The sequence below is a fragment of the Linepithema humile genome, chromosome 8 (assembly GCF_040581485.1).
Source record: "Linepithema humile isolate Giens D197 chromosome 8, Lhum_UNIL_v1.0, whole genome shotgun sequence".
Taxonomy (NCBI): domain Eukaryota; kingdom Metazoa; phylum Arthropoda; class Insecta; order Hymenoptera; family Formicidae; genus Linepithema; species Linepithema humile.
In genome coordinates this window covers 5,577,193-5,599,634 of record NC_090135.1, presented here as the reverse complement: position 1 = coordinate 5,599,634, position 22,442 = coordinate 5,577,193, and the positions used below count along the sequence as shown (strand labels likewise).

Here is a 22,442-nt window from a genome sequence, read left to right as displayed (position 1 = left end):
TTTAAAAATATTGAATTATTATATGGGTAAAAATAGCGTATCTTCGTATACAAATTAATTTTGACAGCGTTAAAAACGGTTTTTTGAGAGATTATATTTGTTTAATATATTTTTGCGTTTCTATTTGTATTCACCTATTTTAATGTATAACTAACAGTAATTAATTTAGTTTAAGAAATTTTACTACATTTGTAAACATGGTGATGTCATCTCGTAATGTCATTGTTTCAGATTAAACAACGATTTATCTAGTAACATTCCGATTTATAATTACGTGTCTAAGGACAACCCGATAATCTATAATGATCTGAAGAAATTCTCGGAAAAGGAGCTTTCCGAATTTCCCTCTAACAAAGCAATTTGGTATTACAGTCTCAGATGCACGAAGTACAGATTTGTTTATCTTTTTTTGATATATTTCTGCCACTTATTCCCAGCTTTGCTGGTCGACATCTATATTTTTGGTCTGGGAAAGAAACCGAGGTAATAATCAAATCAAATCAAAGATTTGACATAAAAAAATCTATAGGATTTTTGCATATTCAATATATTCTCAAAGCAATTTTTTATTAAGAACAGTTACATATATTTATTACACTATGAGAGAAAATTAATTCCATTAATGCTAATATTTATAGCAAGTAAAATAAAATGAGTGTTTTTTTATACATTAGAATTTGTTTAAATTTTTCAAATCAATCAAACAGTATTGAATCATTTAGAATAATTTAGAGCAATTTAAGATAATTACATGGAAAAGTAAATTATTTTTAAATATAATACATATTAATAATTGTTTATTTAACATTTGTTTATTATGGATTGTTTATTAAAGACTACTTCAGTATTACAAAAGGATACACACATCCATAGATATGTTGAACTATTTCTCCATGCAAGAATGGATATTTACTAATGATCGAGTACGTGCAATGATTGCAAAGTTAACGTTCAATGATCGTAAAAACTTTGATTGCAATATGAAGAATCTCAATTGGAAAGTTTATTCCAAGACATACGTGCGCGGAATGAGAGTGCATCTCATTAAGGATCCTCTGCACACTTTGCCGCAAGCACGCGCTAAATGGCGAAGGTATGAGATTTTCAAAATTTTTCAAAAAACTACGCGAAAGTTTATCTTTACTCATATACTCGATAATAAACTAAAAAATAACCGTTTAGTTTTTATTTGCTTTTATGAAAATTTATATACATTTATTTCCGAATTGCAATTATGACAAAAATTCGTAAAAATATTACAAAATTTTTAATGTCCAATTTGAACAAAATTTAAACCATATATTTAAAACTTTATTTTACTGCGTTTCTTCATAAATAGGAAGTAATATTAAATATAGTACTTTATATTTAATCTTTTATTATCCAATTAAAAAAAATATATACCTTAATTTGTGGATTATTCATATTACAGATTATATTGGTGGCATCAAGCGTTAAAACTCATGTTGACTTTGATCGGCATGACGTTCAGCTGGTTGGTTATATCTATGGTCTTAAAGTGTTTCAAGGAAAACATGTGACGCAGGAACAGTACAAGTAGTAGATAAAATCTACAATCCAAAATATGCGTTTTGAAAATGTGGGAATAAACAGTAGAAATTAATATTTTATTTTTAAGAAAAAAGTACGACTAGATTCTCTCGCAGAGAATTGAATTAAAAATAATTGTCATAATTATATGTATAAACCAGAAATTTAAGCAACGGGTTTTGATATACACATGTTAAAAAAAATACACCAGAAAAATATAAATATGCAATTAATCAGATTTTATTAGTAGAGTAATACAAAAGATTCTGAATTTTTTATCCCGAATAATATTACAAATCTTTAATTGACAATTCAATTAATTTAAAATCAAATTTCTTCAGTACAGCGCATTGTTTCAAAAATATAAATATAGATTTATGCCATTTGTTTATTATGTAAATATTAATTTAGTTTTATTTGATAACAGTTTTTCTGCTTAAAACTATTGCGATAATATCTTCTTCGAGATAAAATCGATATCGTACATCAGTTATATCATCAAAACAGGGTGTGGATAATAAATTTTACATTTTTATTTATACGTCTTTATTTTATGTGATAAAACAGAATTTACATCATAAATTTACTTAAAAAAATCAAAATGCTGTAATTTTAGCAAATAAATATTGAAATAATCACGTAGATTATTCAAAATTGTTCCTTGTTAAATTAAAAAATTTTGGTAAGTTTTTCATGAATTTTGTTTACCGAGTCTTAATTATTTTTATTTTTATAAATATAATATATCAGTTTTTTACGAGGGTCAATTAAATATAAACTGAACTTTTTTTCTATTGCTGAACGAGCTAACATTCGCGGCTAAGATCGAGTGGAGATATTAGTGGACGTGTTTAGACTCTTTCCTTACACATCACCATCAGTAAGCAGCAACTTAACAAACTGCTGATTTTGTTTCCGGAGCTAGAGGCCTCCGAGCCTAAACCGATTAGCGTTATGTGGACTTCCGAGACTTTGCGACAATCTTCAACCAGTAAGTTCCTCTGTCAAAATTTTTTTTCTTTTATACATTCTTGTATACATTCCCCCTCCTCCTCGAGTTATACAACCAGATTCAGTTCAGTTTTTTTTTTCTTCATTATAGTAAACTACGATTCCAGTTCAACTTTTCTACCCGACCGCTGTTTATGCCCGGCTCGATCTCGAGTAATTCAAACATTGAGACATTTGTTATTTATCTCCGGATTAACATCGCTCGCGTCACCGTATTTTAGATTTAGAATTGACCGCCTCCGTCGCTCCACTCGTCATTCCGCAACACCCATCACACATACACACACAAACTATCGACACAAGTCACAAATAACCGACATGACATACAGTCTCCTCCGCCCCCCCCGCATCATGACTTCAGTCCTTCTTTCCAGTTCCTTCAGTAGAGTTTCTCGAACAAATAATCCCTGTACCTGTTTTTCCTGAGCCTAGGGTTCCATCCCCAAATCAACCCTTCCCCGATTATGTCGATCGGGTAATAGAATCTTCTTCCTAACGAACTCCTCTTTTCAGACTTTCATTTGACACCCACTCGCCGCAATTCACCTATAAGATATTCCACTTTATCTCCACCTTCCTCCCTTTCCCCGCTACCTCCAGAATATCAGTACCATGTAAATTACTTTAGTCCCCACGAAGAGTAACACACACACACACATAACACTCACACTTGTAGTTGTAACTTTACTTACAGATTGTTAACATTAATGATAAGTTATATTTTTCGTTTGTGTTACGTTATAATCACCTATGAGTATATATTCAGAATTTGTATTGATTTTTATAAGTTTAAAAAATTAATTAATATGATAAACCTGATTAAGTTACGTATTTATAGCCTCATTACCACATGTATCAATAAACTTAGAAATTATGTTCTTTTTGATTAAATGTACTTTAAATCTTATATTGGGACTTTCATTTTAATTAATACCAACACCTCGTTTTCATCCCTCCTTTAAGGGTTTGCGCTGGTTTCGTCCCTGGTAATTGAGATCTCTATCTCAGACCAAAGGGAACCATCCGAACGGCGATACTGAATAACAAAGTAAGAGCGACCTTCAGCCGTTGACTCGTTTTTCAGATCCAAATAAACCGTTCGGGCCACTGGCTCAGACCCTTGAAATCTGATCGGCGATACGCGACTGTTACTATCTTCCTGACCTCTCCAACTCAGGACGTAACACTATATAAAAATATATATTGTATAGTGACAGATTTGGCGTTTTGTTTGCAATGATTTTCGTTATCGCGAAAATGACACGTACACCTTCGTACAATTTACTTGAATATGCAACAAGTATGTATATTTATGAGCAATTTTCGGCGTCACTAAGAAGATGATCCTTCAGTCTTTAGAATACCGTTATCTATTTTCTACCCATGAGTATTATTGCCACCAAGGATAACCATATACAAAATGTCTTACAATTAGAATTTTTTATTTTTTGGATATCTAATAAAGCGCACTTATATATAATTATATATAATACTTAAGAAATGCATTATTTATGTTAAATTATTAGTTCGGCACATCGGCGATTGCCAATAGTGAAAAATTGCTTAAAATATGATATCAATATAATATAATAAAAACAACGCTTATAATATGATATCATTAAGATAGAAACAAGTTTTAATTCATTTATGATAGCTCTGCTTTTCGACCGTCCATATAAACAATTAAACGCAAATATTAATATTACCTTTCCTACTACTTTTGATATTTAAAACTTTTTGACATAAGCATACAAACATTCAAAATATTTTACTCCATATTATTTTATTCTTGACAAAAATTTTTTTGCAAGTTACATTACACTTTCCTAGATATATTTTGTATTTCGGAGCCGATTCTGTTCTCATCGACTATAAGGCACTTCTAGTTGTAAAGCAACTTTCTATAACTTTTTTATTGAAAATTAAAGAAGACAAATATCTGGTCCAACAAAAATTTGCAGTGTAAGAAGGAATAATTAAATTAAATAAATATTATTTAACAAATATAATAGAAGGGGCATCCAGAGCCATCGCAGGATGTTAGTGCAACATTTTTAATTTAATATTATTCAAATATTATTTAAACCGACGCAAACCGATTAGTCCCAAGTTTTTGACTTTTTTTGCGTGCTCGTATATTCGTTTTTTATTTTTTTTTTGAACAGCATCAACTAATCGCTTTTCTCTCAAATTAACTTTCGCAAACTCAAGTACCTAGGACAAATTATTTCGACAATATCAATAAACATAAAATTTTTGCGGAGTACAGTTTATGAGTGCATTAGTTGCTGTGTTAATGGTAATCGGATAGGATATATCATGTACAAAAAAATCAAATAAAAGTAAAATAAAAAGCTCAATATTAAGTAATTAAGAAATGAGTGTTATTTAAGTCAGAAAAATATACCTTAGCCAATTGCTCTGCAGCATGTTGATGCGTAATAATAACAATTAATGTTGCAATTATGTCGGCTTGCCTGCGAAAAAGTAAAGTGATAAACATTATTATTCAAAAAGGCAATAAGCATAAAAAAGACGCGGGTGGATAAAAATTATAATTATAAAAAATATAAGAAATATAATAAATTTAAAAAATATGTATGTATATGTATATATATATATATATACCGGGTGTTTCAGACTACCCGTCCCAACCTTTTAAAACGTAGGGATGTGCTTGTACAAAAAAATGGCTCAGACAAAATTTGCATGATTTCGAGGGATCTATCTGAGGGTGACCTTGACTTTGACCTCGCAGTTGATTTTCAAGGTCATTTGAAGGTCAGAGTAATTTTTTTTAATGGAAACCCCTATTTTTTATTCCAAAATTTAATAGCTGGTGTCAAGAGCTTTTCAAAACACTAAAACATGCAACTGCATACTTTTTTTTAAAACCAATGTGTTTTCTTTATACCAATTGATTCGTCTCATTATTTTATGCATAAAAGTATTAAAGTAAGATTCCCAAAAATTGAATGTTTTACAAGATATTTTGTATTTTATGTCAAAATACTGTAATTTACAAGCCTCATAACTCAAAAAGTACTTAATGAAAAATAACTTTATTATAGTGTTTTGAAAAGCTCTTGACACCAGCTATTAGATTTTGGAATAAAAAATAGGGGTTTCCATTTAAAAAAATTACTCTGACCTTCAAATGACCTTGAAAATCAACTGCGAGGTCAAAGTCAAGGTCACCCTCAGATAGATCCCTCGAAATCATGCAAATTTCGTCTGAGCTATTTTTTTGTACAAGCACATCTCTACGTTTTAAAAGGTTGGGACGGGTGGTCTGAAACACCCGGTATATTATATATACATACATATATTTAAATTTAAAATATTATATATATTTAAATATAGAGATATAATTATAAAAAAATTATTATTACGTGTTGGAGGTAAACATAAATGTAATATTTTTGAGATTTTGCAATATAAAATTGCAAACTATATCGTTTCTTGCATGTCTCGCAACGGTAAGAAGAAATATGTGAGCACGTGTATTGTGTTTTATTAAAATACTATCAACGAAATTTAGCCACAAATAATGAGATATGACTCCAGGATCTTCACTGCAAGTTGAATATTCCAAAAATTTTATATCACCAGTAACTGCCCATTTGTACCATACAGCGTACCATATGGTTTTGTTCGCTGATACCAAACCATTACAATACATCCATCTTTTCCATTCCGATTGCATTACAAACCTGCTTTACCAGAAAAAAGTATTTCTTGCAAAAATTTATTTCATTTTATGATAAAGTAATTTATGTAGTACAGTATTTGATGTATAGAAAATAAATATACATAAAGCAACAGAAATTGTCTATATAAATATTGTGGTTGTACAACTTCTTACATGCCACTTTCAGAATGTAGATATCTTGTCATTTCCATATTGGCTACTTCTCTACATTTCTTGTTACCAATAATACATGCCCATTTTATGGCTTCCTCTCTTAAACATTCGGTGAGATCGCTTTCGTATTGTTGTGCAAAATATCTTATTGCATACAAAACTTCACCCAATATTTTTTCCATTTTTTCCTAAAAATTGGTAAGTAATATAAATTTTAATTTTCTATTGCTATTTGCAAAAAATATGTATGTATATTTATACATATATAAAGTTATTTTAACTTTCTATATTACAAAGTGAACTTACAAAGTAATTCCAAAAAACCTGATGTCCTTGAAATATCATATGTGAGCGATTCCGAAAACGGTTTTTCTTCTTGCAAAATTTTGTCCGAAACTTAGTTTTTACTGTTATAATTGAAAATGGTTCACTCCTCACACTCACACACATTATGACTGTAAAGTATTACGTTACTTTTATGATGCATTGCACAATTACTGCCTGTCCGCTGTGTACGAGTAGCAAACAATTTTTAATTATATCTCTAAAACTAAGAACTTCGAACAAAGATTTGCTAAACGAAAAATTATCTTAAAAATCACTCAATATGATATTTTAAGGAAATTGTTTTGTATTACTCTGTATACATAATGTTTTGATGCAATGCTTCTTATAGAAACTTCCTGTTATCTACCTTTAGGTCATCAGTATCTTTAATTGAAACTATAACACTCATATGTTCAAAAGCTTTAAACATAGGATACCATGCTACATAATTCATTTCTCGTGATAAAAATGCAGAAATTTTCCAAAACGTAACGTAATCAATTTGTTCATGCATAAAGAAGTAAAATGCATCATCTATGATTTGAGCCCGATTGAGAACATGAATGTCGACATATTTCACAGAATTCATGTATTGCGCAAGATTAAGCCAATTTTCAGTATCATAATTAACACGATAATACCCTATTATAAAAAAGAAAGCTTTCATCATTAAAGTATCTTGATAGAAATTATCAAAAAATAGTTTTTAAATAATTTGTATCGTTTTTTGTAAAACATTTCCTCAAATTATTTATTTTTTAACAAAATAATTTAAGCAATTTGTTTGAAAAAAATGTAAGAGCGATTAGCATATAAAAATGTTTTCCTGAATGACACGCACACTTGCCAGTGCGAGTGCGTGTGTCACAAGTATTAAGGTGTGTAGGATTAAAAAAAGCAAAAAAGATACGAAGATAATACATAATAAATGTAATGTTTTATATTTACCTATTTGTCGTAAATTAACTATAATCCAATCATCTTTATCAAACTCTTGCACTAATTTTACCGGTTTTTGCGGTGATAACCAAAAGGAATTATTGTGATAAATGTCTTGGAAGTTCATGATTGATTTTGTCGTATATGTCACGAATGTTGAACGATGTTCTGTATCCTCGTCAATAAAATCGAAATTAAGATATTCAAATATTGTCGTATTAGTCAAATAATCTCGTGTCACATACAGTACAGGATAATATTTTTCCGCTATCCAAATAGATATAAGTCTTTTTACAATAAATGCGGTTGCGTTATTTGGTATAATAGTTTGCATCATGTTCCATAAATCATTTGTTTGATTATATCTGTAAAGTAGAACATTTTTATAGAAGCATTGTACAAATTTTTGAAAAAATTGTTTGTTTGTAATACTCAAAATTTATTTATTTTGTATATTTAGTATATTAAGATATTAACACTTTCGCGACCGCTCACGTATTTTTACGATCATTTTTTTTTATAAGTCAGCAGCCGGTCACGTAATTTTACGTTTTCTGTTTTTTAAATCATGGTATTAGGTCTTGTAATATGATATATCGAATTTTACATCAGTTCTTCAAGCGTTGTGCACTACCAAATATATAACGGTGGTGAAAATGTCAATTTATATTGTTACGTCCCTGCGGTGTTCCCGATCGTTCATTGAGTCAGCATGGAAATTTATTAAAAGAACATCGAACGTCTCGTTATCATGTTGTTGTTGTTGATAACAACGACAAGAGAGTCTCACGACAGCTGTCGTTTCGTACAGACGTGTTTGTATGACGGCTATTACTATTGTAATTATTCTTGTTCTGTTCTTATTCGTTGAGTTTTATTAAAGTTATAGTTATTCTTTAAAAGTGTCTCTTATTTCGGAGTGAAAGTGTGAGTGAACGGTTGTGTTACGCGCTTCGATATAAATCGAACCGGTAAACGTAACATTTTGGAGGCTCGTCCGGGATAGTTCGGCAAAGAACGAAATAGATGAAAGGAATGACAACTGTTCATTCTCCGAGGAGAATTCGTTCACAAACTCCAGCGATGACAGCCGAGTCGGAGACGTTGCGTGCGATCCTGCAAGAGCTTGGACAGCTCCGCGAAGAACGGGAAACGGAACGAGAGCAGATGCAGACGGAGCTCCGACTGAGAGATGAGACGCTGCATCGCTTGGAACAGGAGATTAACCAGCTAAGTCATTCTGATAATAAAGAAAGAGAGAGAGGCGATTATAGAGTAGCTAATTTTGAGGAGTGCCGTGCGCGCGAATCAATTAATAAAGAATTAGGTTATAAATTAAAACCAGACACGTTTGATGGAACGGGTTCGTTAAGAGAATTTTTGACGCAATTCGATTTGATAGTGCGAGCAAACGCATGGAATAATTCGTTAAAAACGGTAGTTTTAGCATCGTGCTTGAGGGGAAAAGCGCGTTCAGTATTAAACGGAATTTTGGAAATCGAGAATCTTCAATTTGAAGAATTAAAGTCAAAATTAGAATTGCGATTTGGGGAGAGTCATTTGGCACAAACTTATTACACACAGTTCACGAATCGTAAACAAAAATTTTTGGAAGATTTAGCTATTCTGGGAGCGGACATTGAACGATTGTCTCGCCTGGCTTATCCGGAATGCACTCATGAAGTGAGAGACAAAATAGCTTGCGCACAATTTATCGCTGCATTATCAGACGGATTTATAAAGCACACATTACAATTGGAAAGTGTAACTTCCTTTAAATTAGCGATGGAAAGAGCTATGGCCGTAAAAGTTATACAGGAAAATAGTTTTCCAAAAAATAAATTTAATTCAAATAAATTTCAAGAAAACACAAATAAATTCGATAAATTTCAATATAATAAACAAAATGAATCTAAAAAAAATAATGTGAATAACAATAATAAAAAAAAATTTTTTAATTATAATAAATTTAATAAATATCAGAAAAATAAATTTGTGCCGCGGAATAAAGAATGTTGGCAATGTGGTGCTCAGGGGCACTTCCGGTCAGAATGTCCTTCATTTGTTGCGGAAAACAAGGGTTAGTCGAGCTTTGCGGGGCAGGTTCGACTAATAAAATGACTGCCCCGGAAAAAATGTATAATTATTGTTATAGGATAAATAGCGTTAAAAAAAATTTTTTTTATTATAATGGTAAACTTGATAGTAAAAATTGTGAATTTAAAATAGATACGGGTTCCGATGTTTCAATTTTAAATGAAAAATTAATCAAAGGGCCAAAGCGGCAATTTGAAATAAATAATTGTTTTCTTAAATATCCAACGGGAGAAACTGTTTCAATTTGTTACAAAGTTATTGTCAGAGTAGATTTGGGAAAGTATTCTTTAGATATTCCAATACTGGTTGCTAGTATTTCAGATGACTGTATATTAGGCACTGATTTTCTTCAAGAAATTAATTTGGAAAAAATTTTTGAGCCTGTCTTTGGGAATTTTGAATATTCTAAAGATGTGGTTGAATTTCCATGTTCGCGCATGATTTCTAAAGACAAAGTTCCCTGTTTCTTGGAAACATTTTTTGAGGAAAATTCTAAGAATCTTGATTTTTCTTAAAAGGACATTTTTACTGAATTTTTTGAATGAATTTCAAGATGTATTTTCGGAGAATTTAATTTCAGGAAATTGTGAGGTTCTTGAACATGCTATTAATATAAATGATCCTAAGGCCTATAAAACAGCTCTTCGTAGAGTTCCTATACATCTTAGGAAAGATGTAAATCAAATTATTCAGGAAATGAAGTCGCAAGGAGTAATTGAAGAATCTCAAAGTCCATGGACTTCTCCTGTGGTTTTGGTGAGAAAGAAGGATGGAACATTAAGATTCTGTGTGGACTATAGAAAGTTGAATGCTGTCACAATCAAAGATTCTTATCCATTGCCACGCATTCAAGATATTTTAGATCGGTTATCAGGAAATTCCTGGTTTTCCACTCTAGATTTAAAGAGTGGATATTGGCAGGTAAAAGTTCGTTCTGAAGATAGAGAAAAGACGGCGTTTTCCGTAGGGAACGGATTATGGCAATTTACGGTTATACCGTTCGGTTTGTGTAATGCTCCAGTTACTTTTGAGCGATTAATGGAGACAGTTTTACGAGATATTTTATCTAAAATCTGTTTAGTGTATCTTGACGATGTCATTGTTTTCAGCAATTCATTTGAGGGAATGTTGGCCAATTTAAGAAAGGTTTTTCTTTGCTTACGTTTGGCAAATCTGAAGATTAATCTCAAAAAGTGTTCTCTCTTTGGAAAGAAAATTAAGTATTTGGGACATATTGTATCTGAACAAGGCATTACCACGGATCCCGAGAAAATTACTGCCGTGGAAAACTGGCCTATCCCTCGAACTAAGAAACAGGTTCGAAGTTTTCTGGGATTTTGTTCCTACTATAGGAAGTTTGTAAAAAGCTTTTCTTTGATAGCAAAACCTCTCTTTATGCTCACCGAGGAACAAGTCAAATTTGAATGGTCTCAATCTTGTCAAGAGGCTTTTGAAGAGTTAAAGCGGAATTTAATTTCTTCACCGATCCTTTCTTTTTCTATGGAACAAGGAGAGTTTATTCTTGATACTGATGCTTCGAATCACGGAATTGGAGCAGTTTTATCACAAGTTCAGGGTGGTACTGAGAAAGTGATTGCCTATTTCAGCCGAGTCTTAAGTAAGACAGAAAGGAATTATTGTGTAACACGACGGGAATTGTTGGCTATTGTTGAATCACTGAAGTCGTTTCATCATTATTTATATGGAAGAAAATTCTTAATTTGGACGGATCACATTTCTCTTCGGTGGTTAATGTCTTTTAAGGATTTGGAAGGCCAACTAGCCCGATGGTTGGAAAGGTTACAACAATATAAATTCGAAATAGTTTATCGGAAAAGACGACTACATCAAAATGCTGATGGGCTATCAAGACGTCCTTGTGAGGAATTAGGATGTGTTTATTGTGCCAAAGTACAATCCAAAGAAAATGCAGTTGCTCGAATAGTTTTAGGGGAAGATAATTTGGAAGAATGGGGGCAAAAACAATTAGAAGATCCCGTTATTTCGGTTTTCCTACAAGGAAAAGAATCGGGAAATTGTCCTCTTCGACAAAAAATTTTTATGCTGGATGTTTCAGCAAAAATTTATTTATCTTATTGGGATGCGTTAGTTGTGAAAGATGGTGTTCTTTTTAAGAAATGGGAATCCCCAAATTTTAAATTTGTTGTTTTCCAGATTATTGTTCCTAGAAAGTGTATTTTTTAAATATTGGAAGTAGCTCATAACTCCGCGTCTGGTGAACATTTTGGAGTTAACAGGACATTAGAAAAAATTCGAAAACGTTTTTATTGGGCTACATGTAAACATGATGTGGAAGATTGGTGCCGTTTGTGCAAAATCTGTGTAGCAAAGAAGGGTCCTTCGGGAAAAGGAAAATCCCCACTACAAATTTATAATGTAGAAGTTCCATTTGAAAGAGTTCAGATGGATATACTTGGTTTTCTTCCTACTACTTCGGTTGGAAATCGATATTTATTGGTAATAATTGATTGTTTTACCAAATGGGTTGAAACTCTTCCATTAAAGAATATTAAAGCTAATACGGTAGCGGAAGCTACAGAGTAATTGGGAAGGTCCCTATAAAATAATTAGAAAACTTAGTGATGTTGTTTTTGGAATTCAGAAATCGTATAGGCATAAAAGTAAAATAGTCCACGCCGATAGATTGGCTCCATTTTATATGAGACAAAAATTGAATTAGGAGAGTTTTAGAAGAGTTTAGGAGAGTTTAGGAAAGTTATTTAAAAAAAAAATATCTTGCATACTCATTTGTTTTACAGGAAAAGTTTGAAGAATGACAACGAGAAAACGAAGAGAGGAGAGAAAGACTCACGAGAAATTGAAATCTTTAAATGAAGACTGCCTCATCCACGGTTTTTTTTTATCTGTGGTTTTTCCGGGGATCTTTGGGCAAATGCTGAGGCAGGAGCTTGAGGAGTCCTCTTTGGAGGACGGAGGGTCCACAGAAAGTTTTTCCCCCTCTTGCCTGAAGATCGCACATTGGGACAACAAAAATTTATCTGGAACCAGTAAAGTCGATTGGGCCTAAGATGTGCCGTCCAGTTAGGACAAGAAGACACATCAGATGCTCTGGATTCGACGAGATTGCTGAAAGAATTTCGGCCTTGCTTGGGCTCGACGGCAGTATCCTGCATATTCCTAAAGAGTGTTTGATTGGGGCCAAAAAATAACGGCGCTCGGTAACCTGCAGCAGCAGCTCAGGGTAGAGCAGGAAGTCGTTATGGCTCCTTGAAGTCAACGCCTTGGAACGAGAGGACAACGATTAACCCAGCGATTGTCGGGACGACAATTTAATAAGGAGGGGACAATGTTACGTCCCTGCGGTGTTCCCGATCGTTCATCGAGTCAGCATGGAAATTTATTAAAAGAACATCGAACGTCTCGTTGTCATGTTGTTGTTGTTGATAACAACGACAAGAGAGTCTCGCGACAGCTGTCGTTTCGTACAGACGTGTTTGTACGACGGCTATTACTATTGTAATTATTCTTGTTCTGTTCTTATTCGTTGAGTTTTATTAAAGTTATAGTTATTCTTTAAAAGTGTCTCTTATTTCGGAGTGAAAGTGTGAGTGAACGGTTGTGTTATGCGCTTCGATATAAATCGAACCGATGAACGTAACAATATGTTTGTATAATTAGTAATTAGTAATATATTTGTGTAATTGTACATGAAGGATAATATGTGGGATATATCCTTTTGGATTTGGAAAGTCTTCTTTTATGCAGTCTTATATTTGCAATAAATTAAAATTGTTCTTTAAATTGTAGATAAAAATCACTACTTATCAAAATATCTTATTTTCTTTCATTTACACTTATATTTTGTATAACTGGAACTTACAATTATATTATAAATTTTGACTATAATATAAAGAATAAAAGTTTCTCTATCTATGTATCTATATATTTCGAATATTAGTTTTTAAAAGACTATCAAAGTTAATTCGATCGAACTTCCAAAATCAATTTTAATTTACATAAATAGAAATAGTATTTCGATTTTAGAAGATAGATAAGTAAATAGATAGATAGAGAGAAAGAGCGAGAGAGAGAGAGAGTGGGAGGGGTTGAGAATCAAAATTGATTTAGGCCTCTTAAAGTAACATATTTCCCAGAATTGAAATGTTACGTTTTATCAAAACTAATTTAAATAATATAGACGTAATTTGTTCAAGTAGTTAATTCATTCAAAATTTATAGTTTGTATATATTTCTTGTTTATTTATGTACTACATCATTTATATATTCACATCATATTCTTTAACTTTGAAATCTTCGTTTTTATAACTTTTTTGGAGAATTATTTAATCTAAATAACAATAATTATATTTCTTAATAATATTACGTTATTCTACATACTAGTAGCTTCTTAAAGGTATTTCACTTTAACTTTTGTTTTTATTGCTTTTCTCTTGGTACGATTAGAAGGATATTTTATTAAGGTGTACCGAAAACCAGCATATTCTACAGTGGGCGATTTATTGATATGTAAATTAATATAAATTGACATACGTAAATTTCACTTTAAAAACAAAAAATTGAATTGTATCTATCTAGTATTTTATAGATGTCTTTGAACACACAAAAAAAATGGTATTACTATATTATTAATATATTAACGATGTTACGAATTTCTTATGTATTGTAATGCAAAAAAATTTGGAATAGATTTGTAATAATAAATAACTTATTACATTATTCAAGAATTTATAGCAGTACATTTTTATATTTCTAACATGCTCTATAATTTCTAGTAGATACGTCGGTTTTGGAATCCAATATTTTCAATTTTCGTGTGCTTTAGAAAAACGTTAATTTCTTAAAAGTTAGAAACAATAATATAAAAAATACAATGACATTTAATAGGGGGCAATGTCTGGTATATAAATTTTTATTTTGTGTTATTAGCTAAGAGGTAATTTTTAAAAACAAAATGGTCTGTTGTGGTGTCTTTCTTTGAAAAATCATTGTTATGATGTTTTGTAGATTTTAAGTTAAATCGATAGGTTTGAAGATAATCGCAGTTTTTAAATAACTACATAGGTTTGAAGATAGATTTATATTTTTAGATGGTAGAATTTCAAATACGTCATTCTTCTTCAATTCATGTAATTATTATCAAGCAAAAGAGAAAAATAGATATTACTTACTGTTTGCTATTAACATATGTGCGGATACCAGTCCAGAACACATCAGCACTTATCAAATGTTGTATCATGCGCCATATATTGGATGCTGAAACAGTTAAAATTATAATGTGCTTGTTATGTACTTTAAAATATATATTTTTTTTGAAAATTAAGATATACTTCTTTTATAATGAAATTGATATATCAATACATTGTATATTAAATTCTGTGTAGTTCACAGAGAGAGAAAGAGAGAGAGAGAGAGAGAGAGAGAGAGAGAGGGAGAGAGAGAGAGTTTTCTATATTTTTTATAAAATATAAAAATGGACGTATTATTCTACACTATTATTTAATTATATTTATTTTAATCATTCGTAGGCTTTTAGATAAATTTTTTAAACTTACGTTTTACATGATCTAGATGATAGCTAAGTGAATTCGTTTCATTTGCATTCGAAGCAGTATCAAAGAGAAGAGATTCCCATTGTGTTTCGGCGATAAATAAATTCATTATATCATAATCCGGAGGAATCTAAAAAGTTTAAAATATTGAAATAAATATTTAGTCAAGGTATTATATTTGAAACAATACGCCACCGTTGCAAATAAACTTTTGTTTTTTATCATAAAATATATTGTTTATGAAATAGTTAACAAAAGAAAATCAATGAATACAATGTAAATCGTAAATATTCACATAAGGTCAGCAACTTCAAAAGTCAACGACCTTGACATATGTTGTCAAGGACATATCCCCGAGTAACAATCAAAAAATTTTGGCCGTCGCTCGTTGTTTATTAAAAGCTATTAAAAACATTTATTAAATATATTATCGTACATTTTTCACGCAAAGCGAGATACCGTATGGGTTTACGAATTTTTACGCAAAGCGCGATTCAATCCAAATCTATGTGTCTAGTTTTCTGGTAGTGAAACCTCCTCGTAGGGAAAGGGCGGTGGCACACACTGCCACCATAAATAGGTCTTAAAGGTCCAAAATATCTTGATGGAATTTATAAAGAAAAACTGTAACAGAGTATTTCTCAAGAACTTGACCAACCAAGTAATTTTACTCATAATAAATATTATTTTACATATAAATTTTTATGTTTATTATAAACATCATTTTACTTGCAGAAAAAATACACAATTCTCTTCAAAAATTTATACAAATGTAGGAACGTGTTTTCGCTAACCGGTTCTCTCCATCTTGTATTGTTATCGTGTTTTATTATCAATAAAATTGAGTAATACATTAAAAGCATGTTCTGACATTCTAGAATGTTGATAAAATTTGGATGCATCATCAACCAATTCTTTATATAATGTGAAAAATTCACCTTCCGTTTTTTGTTTTCTCCATGCTTTATGAACCCATAAAATCCGTCTCTTTTTTTTTTTTTTTTTTTTTTTTAAGATTTCTCTTCGTCTAAAATTAATGCCATTTGTTTACCGATAGCTCTGCCATGTTCACAGTTAGATGTATGTCTGAAGACTGATGTTTCAAACCATTCAAAACATTCACGGATGCGATCCGGATATGTGTAAATATTCATATCCAATTTTGCCGGTACGGTATGGATACAGTACGGATACAATACGGATATGTATAAACGGGCCTTAATAATTACAAACAAGTCCGAGGTTATAAGATGGGAAGAAGCTCCGCGCTCAACTCTTCTCCGAAAGATATAGAGGTTGGATAGGGGATAAGATTTTCTGGGAATGTGGATGCAGAAAGAGAGAAACAGAGCTCCTTTTCCGCCACACGTTTAATCTTCTATTTATTAAATAAATAAAGCTGCTAACAATAAGAGTTTGTTTTATTAAATTTAAATAGTGTCATAAAATTACGTTCTATTCGGTAAACTTGTTTTGTTAATAATTTTTTTATAAATAACGAGCGACGACTAAAACTTTTTTTTTATTACTTTAAACAATTGACTTTGGTGGCATATGTCAAAGTTAAGACGATTGGATCTAATTGCGTAAATATAAATACTTACTAAATATAGTATATTAATAATAAAAATTTATAACAACCTGATGGAAGATATACGTTGCAAGCAATGTATCAAAACCTATTTTCGAGCGCAGCAACACATCACTATACCAAAGAGATACTATTTGATATGTTATAAAATATGACACTTTTATTTTATGCCGAATAGAATCTAAGTCTTCATCATAAATAATATCGACTTCTCTGAAAAATGTTTTCAAATATAAAAAGTTTGTCGACAATGTTTACTGTTATTAACCAATTCAATAATATAAGTCTTTAATATAATGAGTCTTTGTATTGTAGATATAACAAATTATTACAAAAATACATTTTTTGCAAGAAACAATTATAAAAAAATTTATTCTTTGTAATAATTTCACGAATATAAAAAGACAGAAGACAAGAACTCTGATGAGTTTTGATAAAATAATTAATATAATAAATAATACAATCGATTTATTTGTGAAACTTAAATCGTACAGATATTTTGCATGCTTCTTAAACTGAAGTTAAATCAAAATCTGATTTGACACAAAAAATAATTATTTCAAATTTTTATCTAAACTAAAGATAATGATATCTTCTTAATATGGCGCAAATAAAAATCTATAGATTTCAGTTATTTCCTAATTTATACATTGTGGCATGAAAATATGTATACCTTTCAGTTTTAAAATTACATTATTCAATAGTTTTACATTTTTTATTTAATAATTATTTTTGATTAATTCATTTTAGTTTTGAATATTACCTTTGTAAAATCAGTCCCGATGTCACAATGGTATTGTATTGAGTATCCCAAAGTACAACATAGTCTATTTTTGGTAATTTGTCAATACTATTTTCACGTTTCAAAAAGTATAGGACTTGTTGGGCAATAGATTTTGCTAATTGTAAATAGTATGTCACGTTTTTTCTACCCCAAACTGTGATGTTTGCAACCGAAGTAGAAATATTAGTGAATGTGGTTATCACAACATTTATATGTTTAATGAACATTGAAGGTGATTTCTCAAAATGTGTCCACATCATGTCACGTTTGTCATCATTTTCTGTCCTTTGTACAGGCATATTTGATAAAACTGAGTACTTTTTATGATGCTTGATGGAAAGTTTGAAGGTGGAATTAAGTGTTATCTCGTCCCAACATGGGAATAGTTGTCGAGCAGTCATTATATCAACACCTGTCGCATTTAATCTATCGTATTTTCATTATTCATTAACAATATGTTAATTATAAAATTAAAAAGAATAATTATATTTAAAGATCGACTAAAGATAGACTAAAAAAAATTAAATCACAGTTTGTAACACTGTACAGAATGTTTTGAATGTAGCAATTTTTGACACATATTTCTAAATTTTAAAATTGATAAATTTGAAATGCAGTGTTGATTCATTGTTATTCATTTATGTACTATTATGACTATTTTAAGCAATACGCAATTCTAGAGATATCATCTCGTTTATGAATGTATTTAACAAATATATTTTGAAAAGAATATTAGCGAAAATAGTCCTTACCCATACAGCACAGAACATTGCAATTACATTGCAGCAATGCTACAATCTTGCAAGTTGCAATGTAATATTGTTGAGACATTATTGCAACCTGTAATTGTAATATTTCATGAGAATGTAACAGCAACATTCCAATAACATTGCAATAGCAATATTCGGTAATCGCTAGTTCGTTTGTTTACCGCTATGCGACGCGCGTTGCAAAATCTATCTCGTATTTAAGTTTTAGTCATTATGATTATATGAAACTTGCAAAGAGTGGCTAGTAAGATTAAAGACATAGTAATTATTTTTATCAGTTTAATTTTTCTGATACGACCTCAACACAGGGAATTCAGATATTGAACTGATTGTTCAAAAATCGGACAGATAAATGTCTGAATAAATAAAAATATATGCAACATTATTCTAAGATTGCAATAACAATGCATTATTGCAAATTCATTACATTGCAATATTACTGTAATATTTCGTTACAATCTTCCTAAAAGCGGACATTTTAACGTTGCTGCAATCCCACAGCAATGATGCAACAACATTTTACAGTGAATTTGCAATATTGCAACATTGCGATGAAAGATTGATGCAATGTGTATGCAATCTTTGTGTGCTGTATGGGTATAGTATAATTTTGTTTCAAATATCTTTTTACTTACATATTGTCCGAATTTTCATTAAAGTATGAAAATGCTGAGATGTATTTTTTGTCATTGTTTATGTGACGCATATATGTTATTATTAGAGTGTATCTTCCAGGTGTTAAAAATTTTGGAAGCTTTGGCGTGTTGGAAAAATCAATCGTAAGCATGTTTAGTTTATTATTAAATGAATATCTTGAAATACTAATTTGTTCATTAGAAAGATTGTCACACAAAACAATTTTTATTATAGCAAAAATCACTGGATGCATAGATATATTTTTTGTTTGACGATTAATAAGTATAGTTATATTACATTCACCAATAATGTCATTTGTTTTGTAACTAAATCTTATTTTGGCATCATATTGTAGTGGTGTTATAACCGGTGTTAAATATGATAAATGAATTGCAGTCTCATTTTCGGGATCAATAGCAGTGCAAAGTGCTATTGTAGCGATTAACATTATTTTGCCATTTGTTAAAAGCTTTCGGAATATCATATTCATTTTTCTTTATGTACAAAAAAATGTCTGAAAAAAATATTTGTTGGCAATTAAACATATACATTTGCAACACATAGTTTTTAATTTTAATATAACAGAGAAAGGCACATAATAACGATTAGAATTTAGACTGAAAAAATATAGAAAAAAACCGTGATACACTAAAAGAAAAGTGTGTCATGTCTTGGACTATAATTGCATGGTACTACAATTATAGTCACAATACTCAATTTTATAAAAATTGTCAGTATAATGTTAGCAATAATAATTTTATGCGTATAGTATTGGCAAATATATAGCCAATTATACAGGGTGGTCTATTTTAATCAATCCATTAGAACATCCCAAATCCTTATTTCAATTTAAAAAATTGTAAGAGATCTTGTTCTGTCTTTAAGGACATCTTCTTAACGAATGTTACCATTTTCTTTCCCCTTAGTAACTGAACAACTTTGGTCTGAAACATTTTTCTCTCAAACTTAAAGATTTTAAGATATTTTAGTAGATGGACTAAAATGGACCACCCTATAAAGTTATTATAGAACATTTAAAAAATTATTTGACGCCAAAAAACACCATTGATTAATGTTACTGCTGTTGCTCTTTTCTTTCAGTGTAAGATAAAGTGACAAAAAACATGGAAAAGTAAAATTGTTAAAATATGTCTGATAGTATCAGTATTTAGGAAGATAGTAATATTGTATATGAGTAATTTCATAACTGTTATCGAAGACATATTAAATATTTAAAAATGCCTGTTAGAATACAAAAATAAAACAAAGACGAAATTATAACTGACAGTGTTAGTAAGCCGAGAAACATTAACATATTAAATTATTATGTTTCTAATTAGTTATGATATCTATCTCTCAAATACTCGCAAGCATGCTGCGCACGCCCACACACAAAGTTAATTGTTACTTCGCAGAAATGGTGATTAATCATTACACATGAAGAGACTAATACTGTACAAGATAAAAAATGTAAAAGTAAAAAGAAATTAGTGACACAATTACTTATTCAGAAAGAGATATAAGAAGATATAGTTGTATTTATAGTGCTTTATAAATTTTTCTACATTTTGAAATAGAAATATTATATACGGTCACTTACCTACATATATTAAAATCATCAATTAAAATTCAACGCTACGTGAAAATTTACAGTTTTGTAATAATAATACAGTTCACATCACTTTACACACAAATCGTGAATGCCAAAGGTATATAAATCAAACTGCGATTCACTGTTATCTCGGAGAAGACTCTGAAGACTAAGAAGCATATTCGTAACTGATATAATATATATGTTATGTCATACAAACAGTTACTAAGAGGTCACCTAACAGGAAAACACTTTACTCGTCGCTAGAAGAGCACAGAAATTAAAATTCATCATCAAAGTGTGCGTATAGAAACCAAAATTGTACAGTTTTTAGTTACTAACAAACAAAATTGTTAAAATACTTATAAATACATAAAAAATATTAACTTTGCGTGTAAAATTGTATTAAGTTATTGTGCAGTCAGACATTTAAGATTGTAAATCTAATAATACATATTTGTGCAATACACAGCAGTAAAATATGAGAGATTTACTAAACTGAAAATAAGTAATTAAATTTAAATTTAAATAATATTAACGTTTTACTTTAATAGTTTTTACGTTTTGTGAAACCAATAAAATTATTTTTTATAAGGACAAAATGCAAGAAACAAGTTTCCCAATTATAAATTTGTAATAATTGCTATCATATCTGTTAAAAATTTCTGTTAGATATCAAAACGACTATTTCATTTGAGTCTAAGATATTATGTTAAAGTGTTTAATTTTGAGAAATAAACAATTTAAATTCTCTTATTTTATTAAAAATGTATTGTAATATCGTAATTACTTTTTTTTACTAACATGGAGTATTCTTCTTATTTAGAAGACTATATAAGAAGAAACTAGTACATTAGGAATATGTAAAAATGCATTTTGTGTTATTGTCGTTATTACGTAACATGTATCAAAATTTCTCTGTACATTTTTTGTGATCAATTTCTCATTGTGTGGTAGTATATAAGATTTTATGCCGCGATTGTGAGGCTACCTATGTGGGCAAAGACAAAGAGAAAACTTATTACTAGGATTAAGGAACGCAGATCTAAGGATATAAATAAAAATGGTGTGTCTCCTTCGGTCATTTCAAGATTAAACTCTTCGCATAAAATCGATTTGGATAATTTTCGTATATTAGATGAAGAACAATCTTAAGGGACTAATTTCGGAAGTCCTTTATATTAAGAGACAAAAAGAAGATTTAAATCTACAGATTTAAAAATCTCAAATTGGTAAAGCAGACTCCAGGATCCCCTTAAAATTGATCAATGATACATACAACAAAAGAAATCCTATGGAAAAATCCTCGTCCATCTTCCACTCGCTTTTGTAGACCTATGAGATTACAGTGGCTTCAAGAAACTGTTGTTTTATCAAAGGAAGAAGAAAAATATATAAATCAACAAATAAATATTCTGGAACCTTTCATATCGAATAACTGTAAAGTAAAATTTTCTTTAACTTCGACTATGATCGATGGAAAGGTAATTTTATCTTTTATAGCTGTAATTTATTTTTTATTTATGGCTTTGATAATTAAAATTTTATATTTACAGATATGTAACGCTTTGACTGAAACATCCAGTGCGCAATGTTATATTTGTGGAGCTAAAATTATTGAAATGAATAGCTTAAGAAATTTAGAACGTAGATTAGAAGATCCCTCAAAACTCAAATTTGGAATATCGATCCTTCATTCTTATATTAAATTTTTTGAATGTATCTTAC

At 30.2% G+C, this 22,442-nt stretch overlaps 1 protein-coding gene across 3 annotated transcripts; it reads right to left on the bottom strand.

Moving 5' to 3' along the window:
• Positions 1 to 1,441: 1,441 nt before the first annotated feature.
• LOC105674711 (aminopeptidase N-like) lies at positions 1,442 to 20,933 on the bottom strand. Of its 3 annotated transcripts, none has more exons than XM_012371217.2 (13): positions 20,724 to 20,933; positions 19,123 to 19,637; positions 17,697 to 18,143; positions 16,984 to 17,146; positions 15,346 to 15,472; positions 14,962 to 15,046; positions 7,703 to 8,058; positions 7,122 to 7,396; positions 6,428 to 6,615; positions 5,955 to 6,275; positions 4,970 to 5,039; positions 3,501 to 4,776; positions 1,442 to 1,571 (listed from the first exon to the last, which is right to left on the bottom strand). In XM_012371217.2, the coding sequence occupies exons 2-12, from the start codon at positions 19,611 to 19,613 to the stop codon at positions 4,639 to 4,641; spliced, it is 2,661 nt and encodes an 886-aa protein (XP_012226640.2). In that variant the 5' UTR covers positions 19,614 to 19,637; positions 20,724 to 20,933; the 3' UTR covers positions 1,442 to 1,571; positions 3,501 to 4,638. The 3 variants fall into 3 exon arrangements, with proteins under 3 accessions (XP_012226640.2, XP_067216685.1, XP_067216684.1); XM_067360584.1 differs by having other exon boundaries at positions 5,955 to 6,278; positions 17,697 to 18,129; XM_067360583.1 differs by lacking the exon at positions 1,442 to 1,571 and having other exon boundaries at positions 2,241 to 4,776; positions 5,955 to 6,278.
• Positions 20,934 to 22,442: the final 1,509 nt, after the last annotated feature.